This window comes from Hypoxylon trugodes (genome assembly GCF_022578975.1).
Source record: "Hypoxylon trugodes strain CBS 135444 unplaced genomic scaffold F4822scaffold_1, whole genome shotgun sequence".
NCBI classification, from domain to species: Eukaryota; Fungi; Ascomycota; class Sordariomycetes; order Xylariales; family Hypoxylaceae; genus Hypoxylon; species Hypoxylon trugodes.
The window spans coordinates 4,781,484-4,796,299 of record NW_026250016.1 but is presented as its reverse complement, the minus strand read 5'-3'; the positions used below and the strand labels follow the sequence as shown (position 1 = coordinate 4,796,299).

The 14,816-nt window shown below is 47.4% G+C and overlaps 2 protein-coding genes across 2 annotated transcripts; both read left to right on the top strand.

Moving 5' to 3' along the window:
• Positions 1 to 61: 61 nt before the first annotated feature.
• On the top strand, positions 62 to 2,998 carry F4822DRAFT_48017 (apses-domain-containing protein). Its single transcript, XM_051463545.1, has 2 exons — positions 62 to 1,185; positions 1,257 to 2,998. Exons 1-2 carry the CDS (start codon positions 693 to 695, stop codon positions 2,807 to 2,809), a joined length of 2,046 nt encoding a protein of 681 aa, XP_051320226.1. The 5' UTR covers positions 62 to 692; the 3' UTR covers positions 2,810 to 2,998.
• Positions 2,999 to 12,172: 9,174 nt separating this feature from the next.
• F4822DRAFT_47929 (uncharacterized protein) lies at positions 12,173 to 13,985 on the top strand. The gene has a single exon (XM_051463544.1). The coding sequence runs from the start codon at positions 12,466 to 12,468 to the stop codon at positions 13,423 to 13,425; it is 960 nt and encodes a 319-aa protein (XP_051320225.1). The 5' UTR covers positions 12,173 to 12,465; the 3' UTR covers positions 13,426 to 13,985.
• Positions 13,986 to 14,816: the final 831 nt, after the last annotated feature.

Sequence of the window (14,816 nt, the reverse complement as noted above, 5' to 3'; positions counted from 1 at the left end):
AGAGAGACAAGAATCTACCTAGATCTAAGTTACTTACAGTTCGACAGACATAAATGGATATGTTGCTTATGTAATCAGAATATCGGAGTGTCGGAATCCAACCACCGTCGATAGAGTGTGATTATGTAACAGCAGGCGTGACGCTATGACCACATATAATCTAATTTACGCGTGCATGGTACGCCGCACCGCGTCTTCTTTCCCCGTTGCCCGTCGCCCGTCGCCCTACAATTCAATTTCGCGTCTCTCCGCGTTTTCTCAAATCAATTAATCGATTTAATCTGATCTTCCACACAAAAATCCCGTCACCATCACCACCTGCACCACTTGCACCGCCATCATAGCCCACCCCCGGTCACCCAATCATTCACCTCGGTTGATCAATCGACTTATTTTTTCATCATTGCGCAAGGAACTATCTATTCAGCCTTTCACACTGGTAGTTCATACGACTCATACCAATGCTATCTTAATTATTCCAAACCCATTTCTACATGTCATTATAAAGAATATATTCCCATACGGTGCCATTCCCACCGTAGTAGATATTGTACCAGACCCGTTACCCTGTTAATTCGGCTCCAATTGGGCCAGAGTCGCCATCATGGTCAAGGACGCCGCCGCCAGTGGCGGCATATATAGTGCGACGTATAGTGGTGTAAGTAGTCTTTCCAAGAGTCGCATCGTCGACTATGATAGAAAATACCATCAGTTGTCTCTCCTTAGATACCATAATAGTTATCGTCGAATGCCATGATGTATATCGCATGTCAACATCGCAGACTATCTTCAACCACCCAACTAACATACCCAATCAACAGGTCCCTGTATATGAATACCAATTCGGCGGTGATATGAAGGAACATGTGATGCGCCGGCGACAAGACGACTGGGTTAATGCGACACACATCCTCAAGGCTGCAGGATTTGATAAACCAGCACGTACACGAATACTTGAGCGAGAAGTACAAAAAGATCGGCACGAGAAGATCCAGGGCGGTTACGGCAAATATCAAGGCACTTGGATTCCTCTGGAAGCCGGCGAACAACTTGCGCATCGCAATAACATCTACGACCGCCTTCGTCCTATCTTCGAATACGTCCCTGGAAATCAAAGTCCCCCTCCAGCCCCCCGCCATGCGAGCAAGCCAAAAGCTCCCAGGAAACCCGCCGTGCCAAAATGGGGTATGATATCTCTCAAATATTATATCCATTTCTATTTCCTTGATGCGCGAATGCTAATTTGTCCATTATAGGCGCTCCACCACCCCAAGACTTTGAAAGTGCCAGCCAGCAGCTAAACGAAGACGATACCCCAGATAATGTCACCGTCGCTTCGGTTTCGCATATAGCAGAAGATGATCATCACGACTTGTCATATTACTCGACTGGGCATCGTAAGAGAAAACGAGAAGAGAATATACAAGATCTATCCGATCAGCAACACTCTATCTACGGCGATGAGCTGCTAGACTACTTCCTCACATCACGCCCAGATGCAGCCACGCTCCGCCCTGAGCCCCCGCCTAACTACCGACCGGACTGGAGGATAGATCCGCAGAAGCATACCGCCCTTCATTGGGCCTGTTCCATGGGCGATGTAGATGTCATCAAGCAATTGAAACGGTTTGGCGCCACTTTGGCGATACGAAATTGCAGAGGCGAAACTCCCCTAATGCGATCTGTTAACTTCACCAATTCTTACGAGAGGCAGACATTTCCTGCTGTCATGAAGGAACTATGGGACACAGTCGATGCGCGCGACGAAGAGGGGTGTACTGTCATACACCACGCCGCTATCATGAAGAGCGGCCGAATCATGAGCATCACGTGTTGTCAATATTATCTCGACAATATTCTGAACAAACTCCAAGAGACACACGATCCGAACTTTGTACAAAACCTCATCGATGCCCAAGATCACTCTGGTAATACCGCGCTACACCTAGCAGCAAAAGCGAACGCTCGAAAGTGCATACGAGCCCTCCTCGGCCGAGGTGCTTCTACAGATATTCCCAACGTTGATGGAGTTCGTGCGGAAGACATGATCAAAGAACTAAACGCCACTAGGAATTCAAAAGAACGTGGTCCGCAACGATCATCGTCCCCCTTTGCGCCGGATTCGCAGCGTCATGCTTCCTTCCGAGATGCTCTCGCGGATTCGGTTAACAAGTTTGCCGTCACATACAACTCGGAGGCAGCAAATACAGTTCAGAATAAGATAACTCCACTCGTCCTGGAGAAGTTTGAGGATCTTGCCCAAAGTTACGACGAAGAGTGGAAAGAGAAGAATGAGGCCGAATTAGAAGCCCGTCGTATACTCGGAAATACTCAGAACGAACTCGCCGTTGTGCGTGCGCAAATCGCCGAACTGGATGGACAGTTGGAATCTCCCGAAGCAGCATCCAAGGCAGTCGGCGACGCCACGATATTACAACAGCAAGTGCTCTCTATTTTGGCAAGTCAAAGTCAAAACTATATGCAAGCCTCTGTGGAGCAGACTTTATCTATGATGAATGGCGATGCTGGAGACGATTCGTATGGAGATCGAGTCAAGCTAGCTCAAGAGCTGAAGGAACTCATCGCAGAACAGCGACGCGCCGAGAAAGAGTACGTGGATGCCCTTGGTGTTTCGGGCACTGGGGACAAGATCGACAAGTACCGACGACTCCTGAAGGAATGTTTAGACCAGGAGGCAGCCGAAAACTTGGATTCTAACCTGGATGATCTGATTGAGATGATGGAGGAGGAAAGGAGTGAAGGAGACCCAACCATACATAACCAAGGGGAACCTATGATGATCTGTTAAGGGTGTTGCATAATATGTTTGTTGAAAGTCATGCGTTGTTGTTATCTTGTGGCATAAGGATACCAAGCCTAAATTCAGGTTCTGAGATGATTAGCAGTTGAGTGGCTGGCTGGCGGCGTTTAGAGGAAAGGAAAGAGATATGTGTCTGATGCCTCACGAGCTCTACCGAAGTTTCACTACTTCAGAATCGACTTAATTCAAATCCGCCTAATTGCCTACACCATCGTGTGTTTCTATGATCAGCGAGTTCTATCTTCATCGATTTATTGTATTTTTTTTCCTTTGCCCTGATTTGCAAGCCACACCGCATCAGTGTAGAGCTGAAACTGGCTGTAACGGGTAACCCGATGCAGACTATAATCTGCTAAAGAAGATCTAATGGAACGTTCAGCTCACCTCCATATTTTTCACCTTCATTCTAATATTTTACTTCTCAGCGGAGAAAACAAAATCGGTTTCTCTCTCCGTTTCTTCCCATACCCTGTGGAAGGAGTTTCCGAACGAATGCAAGTGCCGGACAGCGACCACATCCGACGAGCAAAGCTGAAGCTACTCAATCCGACTAACGGCATGAACGACGTCGTAGTATACCCGACTCCATTGGGATCCGCCGTAGTCCAGCTTCTTGGCTATATCGTCACAGCCTCTTTTCCTTCCTATCAGTCTACACTAGGCCTGCCACCGCTTCATGCAAGTCACATATTCTTCCATCCAAGTCATTCCAACAGAAAAAATGAGCATCGCTCATGTCAAGTGAAGGTACTATACCCGATGCAATGCCACCCAGCTCGCAGATTTCACCACCCTTAGATGCCAGCTGGCGTACTTACAAGTCTTAATAGTTCTGATCGCCATATATACTTGGCCGAAGTTCCACAAGAACGTGTTCAGGTTCCTTCTTCTCGGGATAGCCGCATGACCATGCGGGTACAATCGTTCACATCGCATTGGTTAAGCTGGCAATAGTTCACGAGCACCGCAGCATGAGACTCCGAGTCCTGGCCTGTAAGGGCGCCCCGCAGAGACTGCAGGTACAGCGCATATAACAGACTGACGTGCATGACGACGACCACCGACAGCCACCGGAATAGTGTTCCATGAAGTATTACCAGCTGGACTTAAGCACTCTTACCGGAAACGAGAAGGATATGGGGTGATTTTATGGTCACAAGTGAACATAAGTCACCACCAGCGCCCCTATCGTATCATGCACAAAAAAATCTAGATGATCATCATCCGTATTAGACTTCTCTTGCTATCATCCCCCTAAAATACCAACAGAAGTTACATAAAAGTTTGTGGTGAAAATGACAGCGTTGATATTGGTACCGGCCCAATAGGGATACCGACACTTTGGGGGGTTGCGCAATGCGTGGGGTTTCCGCTGGAGACCTACCTAGCTACCTAGATGTTAGTTTCAGATGGTGAATTACGAAGGGGAAATACCAAGATCTCACGTACGATGTCTGGGTTGGGAAGTATTTTCAACATAATTTTTTTGATAGACTCCTACCTTGACTCCTATCTCGTGGAGGGCTTATCCCGTATGGCGATGGAGCTCGTTTACCCCTGAAAAATTGCTCTGAGAGGTACAAAATCCTTAGCATTTCATTTGGTGCTATATTCTGGGGGATTCAGTGCCTCACAAGTACTATATCACATTAAAAAAGGTACCTACTATCGCACGTTCATGCAAGAGAAACAGGTATAGATAGCGATCAGGGGCCCGTTAGATGAGTTTCACATGTGTCAATGGTGCTCGATTTAGATTAAAAGTAACTGTGAAATTATGAACCAGTAAGGAAGGTCAAGAGAAGACTCTATCCCCTATTTGGGTGATAATATCCGCGACCATAAATGGGGGTATCTCTCTACTACTAGGTCTTTCAGGGAGAGTGTGATTCAGCAAGTACCATAGCAAACAACATCATACCTAACATTGGACTTGATTCGAGCCCTCGCATTTACGAAATGACGGCCATAGTAAGAATATCTTCATTCAGTTATAATCCATAAGTGTTGGCCCGGTCGTATTGTCGGGAAAATGTAGGTGCATTTCATATGCCGACTCTTCTTTCCACGACCAACACCTAACATCCCTCTTCTGGCACGCAACAAACACTTATGTCACTCTTCCATCGTCGTAAATGTGAGGTAAAATGAAGCATTTGTCATAGCAGATTTTAGTGTCTTCTCCCCATGCGTCAGCTCAGACCAAAAGAAACTGGGGCCCTGGCGCCGCAAGGGACTCGGAGTCTAGTCTCATTCCAACACAATTTCGTTCTTCCATTATCTTAACCCCGCAGCCAAACCTCGACAGCCATCGGGGACGAAAGTCGGCCGCTCCCGTTCATGAATATCATAACATCGCTGTTGGGTCGTCGAGACACGCATCGGTAGTCAGCGGATACGTGTTCTGCTACAGTAACCTCCTAAGCATAAAGCGTGTCTGATTTTAAGGGGAAATAAGAATAAGCCCGATCTCATCATAAGGTTGCGACTGGGTCAGACGGTGTTTGAACCCAGAGGCCGTCGAAAATAATAATAATAAATAAATAAATAAATAAGGTCTAGTTTTGGGCATTGAGCTGGCACTTTGGAGGTGTGGGTCAGACAGAGGCCGAACGGTCGATCAACAACAGCCTCAGGCCACAGATTATGAATACCAAAAGTTTAGTCATTCTTACAGAACAATTTAATTCTGCGTCTATTTCTAGATATCAAAATAAAAGCAAGCCGCCAAAAATGTTTTGAAAAAATTGCGCCGCAACTGGTCCACGTCATCTAGCCCCCAAACCCGGGTCGCGAATAAAGCAACCTGAGACGTTGATTTACGAGGGCTAAGAACTGTCGTGAACGCAATGCTAATATGTGGGAGTTTAAGGATGTCACTACGACGGGCCTACGCAGATTAGCGTTCCACTAGCTATACGAAGCCAGAATGATGATAGACAAGATTTCTCGCAAATTCATACTACCTCAGTCTGGAACCTGCGTAACCCGCTTAATGGGGTGTAAGGCGAAGGATCCGTTCTCCTCCTAAATATGTCAGCTGTTATACCCGACCCCAGAGTATACCTACTGATCAAATTCCTGTATTCCTGTATGTATGTAAGGCAACGTTCCAAGTGCTGATTCAGCTAAATGTTTAAGTCTTCGATCGATGTCTTTGGACAGGTGTCAAGGGAGCTCGGAAACTTACCTAGCCTTCTCAAGCTAACATCACCTACCCTAGAGCGGCAAAAATCACACTACTACTTATTCGGGATGATCGGCTTTAGGATGTTATCCCGACAAAGAGGCTGGCTATACCTTTGGTGATAGCTACGTTGTTTTCGTCGTATTAGTATCGAAGCAGAAACCGCATGACTCAGATGAGAGAAACCAATTCCCATCAAAATTCCATGCGGCTTCAAACTTACCTGACAGGAATTTCATATCCAGGGGTCTCTAGGCAACATGACCAAGGGACCCTTTTTGAGTTATGAGGCATTTGTCAGTAAACATAAGCCGAAGGAGTAAGCCAGCGTGACGAGAGGGTGAATGGAAGTGGGCTGTGGTCTCGAGGCATGAGACTTTACCCGTTGTCCGCTCTACATTCTCGGGACTCGGGATCGAATAAGCTACAGGTCTGGTCGGGACAAGTAATCACTAATACCACCTACCTACGCCGATACACGAGGTCCAGGACTAACTATAAACCAACGTGGGATGCTTTATACCCGTCTCGTCGCCGAGGTAGATAAGCTGACAAGATTGAAGTGGCAGGGGGAATAGTGCCGTGAGGCTCCGATGCCCTCTCGAGGCTTCAATGGCCGACAGGATTTCCCTGTTATCCGGAACACAAAATGCACCCAGACGTCAACATAGACGTCATGTACTAAAAGCCCGAGTGGACGGGTTGGGTCGTTGGTAGTATTTACAACCCAACCGTAAATGAACCAGTAGGGCGGGCAGCTCGATGAGTCGCCCGACGTGTGTAGGTCGGGCCCAAAAAGCAGGCCGCTATTTTGGGTCGCGTGTAAGTCCCGCATCGGGTCTGCCATGTGGAGAGCGGAGAGCCAGAAAGGCTAAGGACTTGGGAGATACCTACATACCGTAACATCAGCATAGGCGTAAGTGTAGGGCGGGCGGGACTCGTGGTGATCACGTGTTTGTGACTATCTGGGTAGTTTTCGGGCTGAGAATCGATCGAGTTACTTAAATGTTTTGGTGGGTGAATATGTAGGTAGGTATGTTGCATAGATAGTTGGAAATTTTGACGAATGAGCGAGCACATGATGCAGGCCATTATTTTCGTCATGATGAATAAGAACATTACAGCGGGTCGGAGGGGTTATTCGGGGGGCTCCCCTTTGGCGGTTCAGATTGGTAGAAGAAATTCTAGGCTATGTTCTACGTTGGTCATCGTTGGTCAGTTACAATACGACAGAACGGTATTCGGATTCAGGGTGCAACGCTGGCTTTGACTTGTGACCTACCTATTGACAAGGGTAGCAGGTCACAGCGTGACTAATCGGAACCTGAGTGGCTTGCATCCAATGGTTCAAGGGGATCGGGAAATGCAGTGCAGCGGGATCGACCACAGGATCTCCGGACCTAAATCTCGTAGGGCTGAGAGACACTGCTGCAACACACACGCAAGATCTCGCGAGGATGGGCAGCTATTGGCGACCGGGGTCTAATCAGTGGAGTATGTCTTAGGGCAATCGATAGATACTGAGCTATCGCACATTATAAGCGGGCGAATGTGATAACAATTGGACCCCCCAGCCGCCAATGTGACAGCCGAAGCGATGTAAGGGGGGAAGCTTAAGCGCCCACTCACATTTCATTTGCCGCAACCGCCTCTCAAAAGCAGAGAGCAAGGACTAGGACTAGGGGGGGGGGGGGCTGTTTGTATGTTGACGACGAGGATGATAGGTGCGGTCAGCATAGTAAGACAGTACGGGAGTATGCAGGAGATATCCTAGCGATTTCCTTTAAGAGCTTGATTGTCTATACCAAACGTCGTATTCGGACCACCAAATAGACGAGATGTTGCTGTAGAACGCCTCTAGTGTCTAAGAAGGTAGCTCGCATCGTTAGGTCATGGAAGCAAGAGTAGATCCCGGAAATTGGATTTCCAACTTTCCTCGTGTTTTCTTTTTATCATAGTAATGAAGCGGTCACGAATTTAGGATAGAAGCCGGAAATACAATATACTGTAACGTGGCGATAAGTGGCAGTGTTCATAGGCAAATTTCGCAAGAGGTAGGTAGATAGTACTGACTGGATGCGACGATTCGGCTGTGTTTCATTCGCATTCATTTCCAAAAGCCTTGTGCCAAGAACAATTTCTCGTCTAAGCTTGCGCGTCCCTACGGCGTACATATGGGTAGACTGCGACTTTCCTATCGTCGGAAGGGAAAGAAGGAAATCTAGAAAGATCCTAGGATGGATGCTAACCGGGTAGGAGAAAGGCGGTGTAGGTAGACTATAGATTTAGGTAAGAGAAAAATGAGTATGATCATCAAGACAGAAGAAAAAAAACCTGCTATTTCGCGCCGCTATATCGGACCCAAACAGGATGTCTAATACGAGGAAAGACAAGGATACTATTAGCAAGCCTCGCTGAACCTATGAAGTCTATGGCAAGGCTGATTACCTACCCTGACTACCAGATTTGAGCCGTTATTTATCGATCGGTGGAACAATGTCGCAGATGTTTATTATATGGCGTAAGTAATATGGCGTCGAAGCAAAGAGACGATCGAATAACAGCGGGAAATTTCCGCCACGTTTTAATAGCGTGGACAGCGCTGACCTATTAACCTATTGTGCAAATAATAGACGAACGAGGAATAATTAAAGAGGAACGGATCGAAAATTTAGAACGTACTAAAGACACTATGTATCGTCGTGAATAGACGAGAAGATGGATGGATAGAGTCGTTGTGGGGTTGGATTGGCCCAGTCCTGAGGCAATCTGCACTACAAATAAAAAAGGAGGTGAAGCGGGATTGGCGAATAGGAGTTTCGAACCAGGATCTGTTCAGCTGAACATGACCTGCTGGTCATTTTCTTCTTCCCGCTACAACCCGCAACCTCACAGCGTGTCAACAGAAGCCCATGCAGGCCTATCCCGTCTTTCGTGTCCCATAGCTTCCTGGTAAAGCACCCAATGTGTGGTAGCTATTCGTGCTATAGAAATCGCCCCCAAACGCCATTGGCCACCCAAGACGGTCTCTTTGCTTCTCCGTGCTCCGCATTTTAACTCGTACCTAGGTGCATGAAGTATGTTTACGATTCATCTTCATTGCTTACATCTACCTACTTCCCTAGTTCAGTCAGCCACTTACGGATGTAACCAAGATCCGTCTACGATGTCAACGGCACTTAAATCATACATACCTGTATACACGTACATGCATATGCCGCCCACTTTATTTGTTTATCCACTTTCTTTGCTGCTGTGCCGCTGTCCCGCATGATGAACCATCCGGTTGTACGTGAATTGTCCACCATACTACACAACCGGTCCCGTAGCTTTACCTACCCACCTACATCCTATACACACGCACATCCATCATGCATGTACAAACGGCTACCTAGGTAGGACGAGATGGCTATGGGTACGTAACCGATGGAGTGGTGGTGAGAGTTACTCGGGTCGAGACAACCACTATATGACAGGTGCGTCGTGAACGATCTCGCACTTTACTTACGTACATACATTACACGGTTATCCGATCATATGTCATTTCCTACCTAGGTACCTACTAGGGAAGTAGAGGCTATTGGCTTAATTAACCTCTCGTATGTATTACCAAGGACTCGGACTCGGAGTCAAGGGTAAAAAAAAGGCGACGTATCTTGGGCGTGTTTGTGTCCCCGCTCATTGAGTACCAGTCCCTTACGTACTACAATAGCGACGATCCAGAGGCCAGAGGACAGACTTGTGTTTTACTTTATGGTCACGGCCATCGAGGGGCAGCAAAAATCCATGTGTTTCGCAGATCATCTACTCAGCGTACCATGCCGCAGGTCGTTCGTTCATTCGATTTCTACTTTCCGATTCCTTGCACTGTCCCTTATAAGACAGATTCACCTTGTCAACAACAACAACTTCGCCAATACCCATCTTCCTTGCTCACCCAGCTATCCCCGGGGCCCTCGGTACGCCAAGGATCGACCTCGACTAGGCTGTTAGGGCCGCATAGGGCTCACCTCAGCTGAACCCCGTTCTCGACACAGGCGCTAGGTTAGGTTAGTAAAACGAAGCTAACTGATTCCAGCAGTCGTCTGCAATAAATCCCTGATGGCTTAACGGCCATCGGAAAACCACAGCAGAGCTTACTCTGTACTTTGGTTTCCGAGCATGCTAACCATCCCTTTAGCCCAATTCTCGAAGCGAGTCCCCTCCTTGCTTGTTTCAGAGGATTGGTCGCGCCGCCTGACGCCATAGCTTTAGATCACGTATAAGGCGCTTTAAAAAAACCCGCCTCTCGACGGCGATCATACCGTGCATACTAAAGTACATAACACATGGTCAGCTATCCACAGCCCTGCATCGCTAGGCTTGGGCGCATGTTTAGAGATCAAAAGATGGAGATAAGGGGACTAATATGCTCACATGCCGTGCATATTTAGGACATAGACCCTGAAATACGGCTTTCTAGATCGTCTCATTGGATGTCACTTCAGCTTGCTTCGACCAGACGAACTACTAATTTGTTATCTAGCTTATGCCACAGTACACAGGCTATCCACACTCTAGCCATACTAAACATACCTTACCACCTATGGCGAGGAACCATCGAATATTGCACCCGCAAAAGGCTGTCGCTTGTTTTAACTTGACTGCCACGACATATGCGTCATGGAGGACGACGGCCACGTTATAAGTTACTATTATTTCTAGGTACCCGTATAACAATAACTAAGACATCCTAGCTTTCTGATATTTACACTACACCTACAACTTGCGGGTTGGACCTAGCGCGTCCTAATAATATTCATAAAAAAACCATGTCAGGCAAAGTCGACTTCAAATCCCAACAGAGATCCACAACACTCCACACAGCGCACTTGGAGATACGAAGATACATTCAGAGAACTCTTGAGTAGAGTCTTATTGGATTCGCTGAGCGCCAACAGGGATTCTCTATTTGTTAATTTGTTCGACGCTACATAATGTCCATATTCATATCTTCCTACCTAAGTAAGTACCTAGGTAGGTATACCTACGCAGTTACTACTAATTTTCTTACATACGTCCCGCCTCATTATTATTATTTTTTACCTCATCCTGGATTAGCACTAGTCTCTTCTCTTTCACCTTGTCTCGTGCTACCTTGTCGACCGAAGTGCCCGTACAGATCCCGACTTACATAGCAGCGGCTAAGCTTACTTACGGCGTAGGTAATTTCATGCCACTAGGAATTACGTCGACCGTGCGTCCACGGCGTGGTAAATTTGCCCCAGTTTCGTATGCGCGATGAATTGCTTCGTTATCGTGCAGCATGACGGCAGAAAGGACGTTGGCTCTCGAATAACACTTTCTAGACGATTACTTGCTCAGTACCTAGTCTTCACACTCCCAAGATAGTTGGGGTTTTGTCGTCCAACTATTCCAATATATACTAGCTAGGTCTAGGACCACGTCGATTATATATACATCATGTTACTGATGGGACGTCGTGCCTAGATTGCGGCCCGCGCTTCGCGTGAGTACAAAGAGCACACACCTTACCCAATGATCTCTTTGATTCCTTTCGCACGCACCCGAAGAGGCAAGCCGCCAAGTATTTATCTCTCCTCAATTGAGGCTGACTGACGAGGACAGCGGGGCCTCGAAGAGGAAAGTAGCTTGCTTTCTATCATCCACTCTTCTCTCCACTTACATTCACACCCTCCCCAGACACTGGCTGGGAGGTTTTTCATGATTGTACCTCCTCCGTAGATAGTCTACTTCCTTGTTCTTTTTCTAAGTCGCCTCCGCGATGGGACCTTGACCAGGTAAGTAGATGTAAGTAGTACTAGGTCCAGGTTTCCTGTCCCCTGTATAAAACTTTCGCTCTCCTCCCATCTTTCCATGCTCCTTCAACCTTCACATAGCATCCAAGCACGTCTGTTACAGCCATCCTCGTCGACTTCTAGTTTTCGGCTTAGTCGTTTCACAACTCGGCTCTGTGCTGTGTAAGCTCGAGATTAGCTTCAGATCTCTCCTCCACCAAACACTCACCCCCCTGCTACATGCGGACACGAGTAGTTTTTTCTTTCCGGCCCTCTCCTTGGGACCCCAACTTGTAAGACGTCGGCAAGAGGGTTTTGTTTATCGACCAACGGACCGACCGCGGTTGATCTTGCTTTCGCCTATCAGGTTATCACGCCTACTCAAAACAAACACATATACACGCACACTCCCTCTCCTCTTTCCTGCCTGTTGCCCGGGCCATCTCATGCCCGCGTTTGTACATATTTTATGGTGTCTTGATCTTGTGGCCAATCCCGCTGAGTAAAGCGGGAACCTTTGTCCAGTCCTAAGGTTGTCCCGATCGACAGGCCGGCCCACCCCCGAGCCTCCATTTACTAATACAACCTACATCGGTGAAGGCCCGACCCCAGACGGCACAGGAAGCACACCTTGTTATCAGTTGCCCTAATCAGCAAACATGCCCGCTGTCAATCTCCCCCTGGAGCAGGCCCATAGTGGCATCACCTTATATCAAGTCCCCGGGATCCATCTGCGGCTCTTATGCAGAGTTGCCCTTACCTTCTTAGGACTTATCTGTCTCGGTGTGCTACTACTTCTATTTAAGAGAAGATACAAATCCACCCCTCCCCCCACCGCAAGCAAGCTGAATGCCACACCAACTAGTCTTCAGAGACTTCGGCTTTCCGAAAAGTCACCTGGAGCCATCTTTCAGAACGAGATCATGTCAGTCAACCAACCCTCGGGGATTTCACAGCTAAGGGCAGCTGAGAAGTTGGGGGATGGGGAAAAGAAACATATCCGAGATGAATCTAAAGAAAGAGATAAAGGAAAGGAGCCTCGGGAAGATGTGATGGGTTCCGTGAGCATAGACGCAGGCACGCCACTAATCTTCAAATCTGGCCTACCGCCACCGCTGCCGCTAACCCCCCCTTCTCTTTTAGCAGGAGCTTTCACATTTCAAGATCGCCGGCTGAGTGTAGCCGCCTCTAGTATGGGAGACCTAGATTCTAGCTTCTTCCACCAGCCAAATCCGGATTATACACTTTCGCCTTCGTCGGATTCTACTTCCACCGCGCTGCCCCACAGCGAAGACTCTACTTCCATCCCGCGAAGGAGATCATACACGAAAGTGTTGCCTCTTGGACCAGCCCATACAGACTCGGAGCATGATGGACCATCTTTTCCACCGAGTTCGTTCCCATCTTCGAGCCCAATCTTGCCCCTTGCGCCGCATGAATCACTTGAATCCAGGGAGATTGACGTAAAGGGCGAGATCATCTCAGTAATGGACGACTCGGGTGCCGGTTGGAAAAGACATACTCGTGTCTATGGTGGAGGAGTCTGTCTAGCCTGCCTGGCTTCTGGCAGCCAAGGGGGGTTTTACGGCGATAATGTACCCCCTGAGCACCGTCGGTAACTAACAGGGATATACAACCGAAACGCTGCACCGACTTCGATGTTTAGTCTAGCAAAAAAAAAAAAAAAAGGACATCAAGGACCTCGAACTAGTCTAACAGAGCAAGGCACGGAAAGTCCCGGAGGAGCCGGAGGAACTACGATGAATTTTTTAAACAGATGATGGCGGCGTTGGTAAATTTGACGCGTTTCCCATGTTCCGAACTTTAAGGATTTTCATCTTGGCGGTATCTCTAGGCAAGATTTCAGCTTGCGTATAGAGCGATTTGACATATCATTTTTGGTCTTTTTTTTCTTGTCTTTTTTCCCTCTTCTATCTAGGGCGGTTATATTTGGGAAAAGGAGATACCTGTTACGCAACGCTGGTTACATGGATTGATGGGAAAGATACTATTTCGCTCACGCTTTTTATGACCATTTTTTATTCAATTTTCTTACGTTGATGTAAATACTTGCTGCTGATCCTCTAGCGTATCACTTGAGGACGTCTACTATGTAGAGTCGTGTCAGCTTGCAAAAAAAAAAAAACACACCCCATGTTGATTAAAAAAACAGTCGTTTCTCTTTTCCTCTTTCGTCTATTTTTACCACGGCAATTTTTCTCGCTCCCAAAAACTATTCAAGAATTTTTTTTATTTTTTTTTTTTTTTTCACTCTTCTAAAATCCCTCGCTTACCGTGCGGAGTGGTTTCGGTCATGCCGAGGGGGTCCTTAGTGCCACGGCGTGCCATTAGCTTGTGGGAAAGCAAGCCATGTTGGTTTTCAGGGTGAGGCTCAGCCACTATTTCGCACCAACACCGAAACAAATCCTTTTTATGCGAATTGTATTGTTCTTTTCTTTGGCGTTGATGAAGTTGACGTCACTTATATTAGCCTACGAAATGTGAGGCTATTCTTCAAATGGATTCTCATGCGAATTCCTAATTTCCGGGAATTCAGGGGCACTTAGGGATACTCAGGGCGACTCGTTGTATTAGCAACTGCTTACTCTAGGCAGATACACCCACACGTTTCCGCTATGATTAAAAAAGGACTTCACCAGATACTTGTCACACGCATGACTCGTCGCCTCGAAAAACGATCGGCCCGTAACCAATTCTGGCGCGAACGAGCCGATTTGTCAGGTTATACGTGATACCTATGCATCCCATGATGTCCGAAATACGCAGAGTAGACATCCCCGACCTCTACATACCAAATGAATGTGATAGCTCACCGATTCCCCAAATGAGGTATAGGGCACAGGTCAATCCCATGTCCCGCTCCATGCTTCCGAACGGGTTTAGGGCTGAATCTTGGGTGCATTTAATTAATCTCTGCACAGGACCCCTTGCGTCTCCATCCTTGGACGCCTTTTCAAGCAAACCACCCCTGCGTTGATCACCTTTGTCC

Excerpts from the sequence above, each read along its gene's own strand:
- F4822DRAFT_48017 (XM_051463545.1), top strand. The coding sequence starts at position 693 with ATGATAGAAAATACCATCAGTTGTCTCTCCTTAGATACCATAATAGTT. Across the intron at positions 1,186-1,256 it reads ACCCGCCGTGCCAAAATGGG|GCGCTCCACCACCCCAAGAC; the intron begins GTATGATATCTC and ends TGTCCATTATAG.
- F4822DRAFT_47929 (XM_051463544.1), top strand. The coding sequence starts at position 12,466 with ATGCCCGCTGTCAATCTCCCCCTGGAGCAGGCCCATAGTGGCATCACC.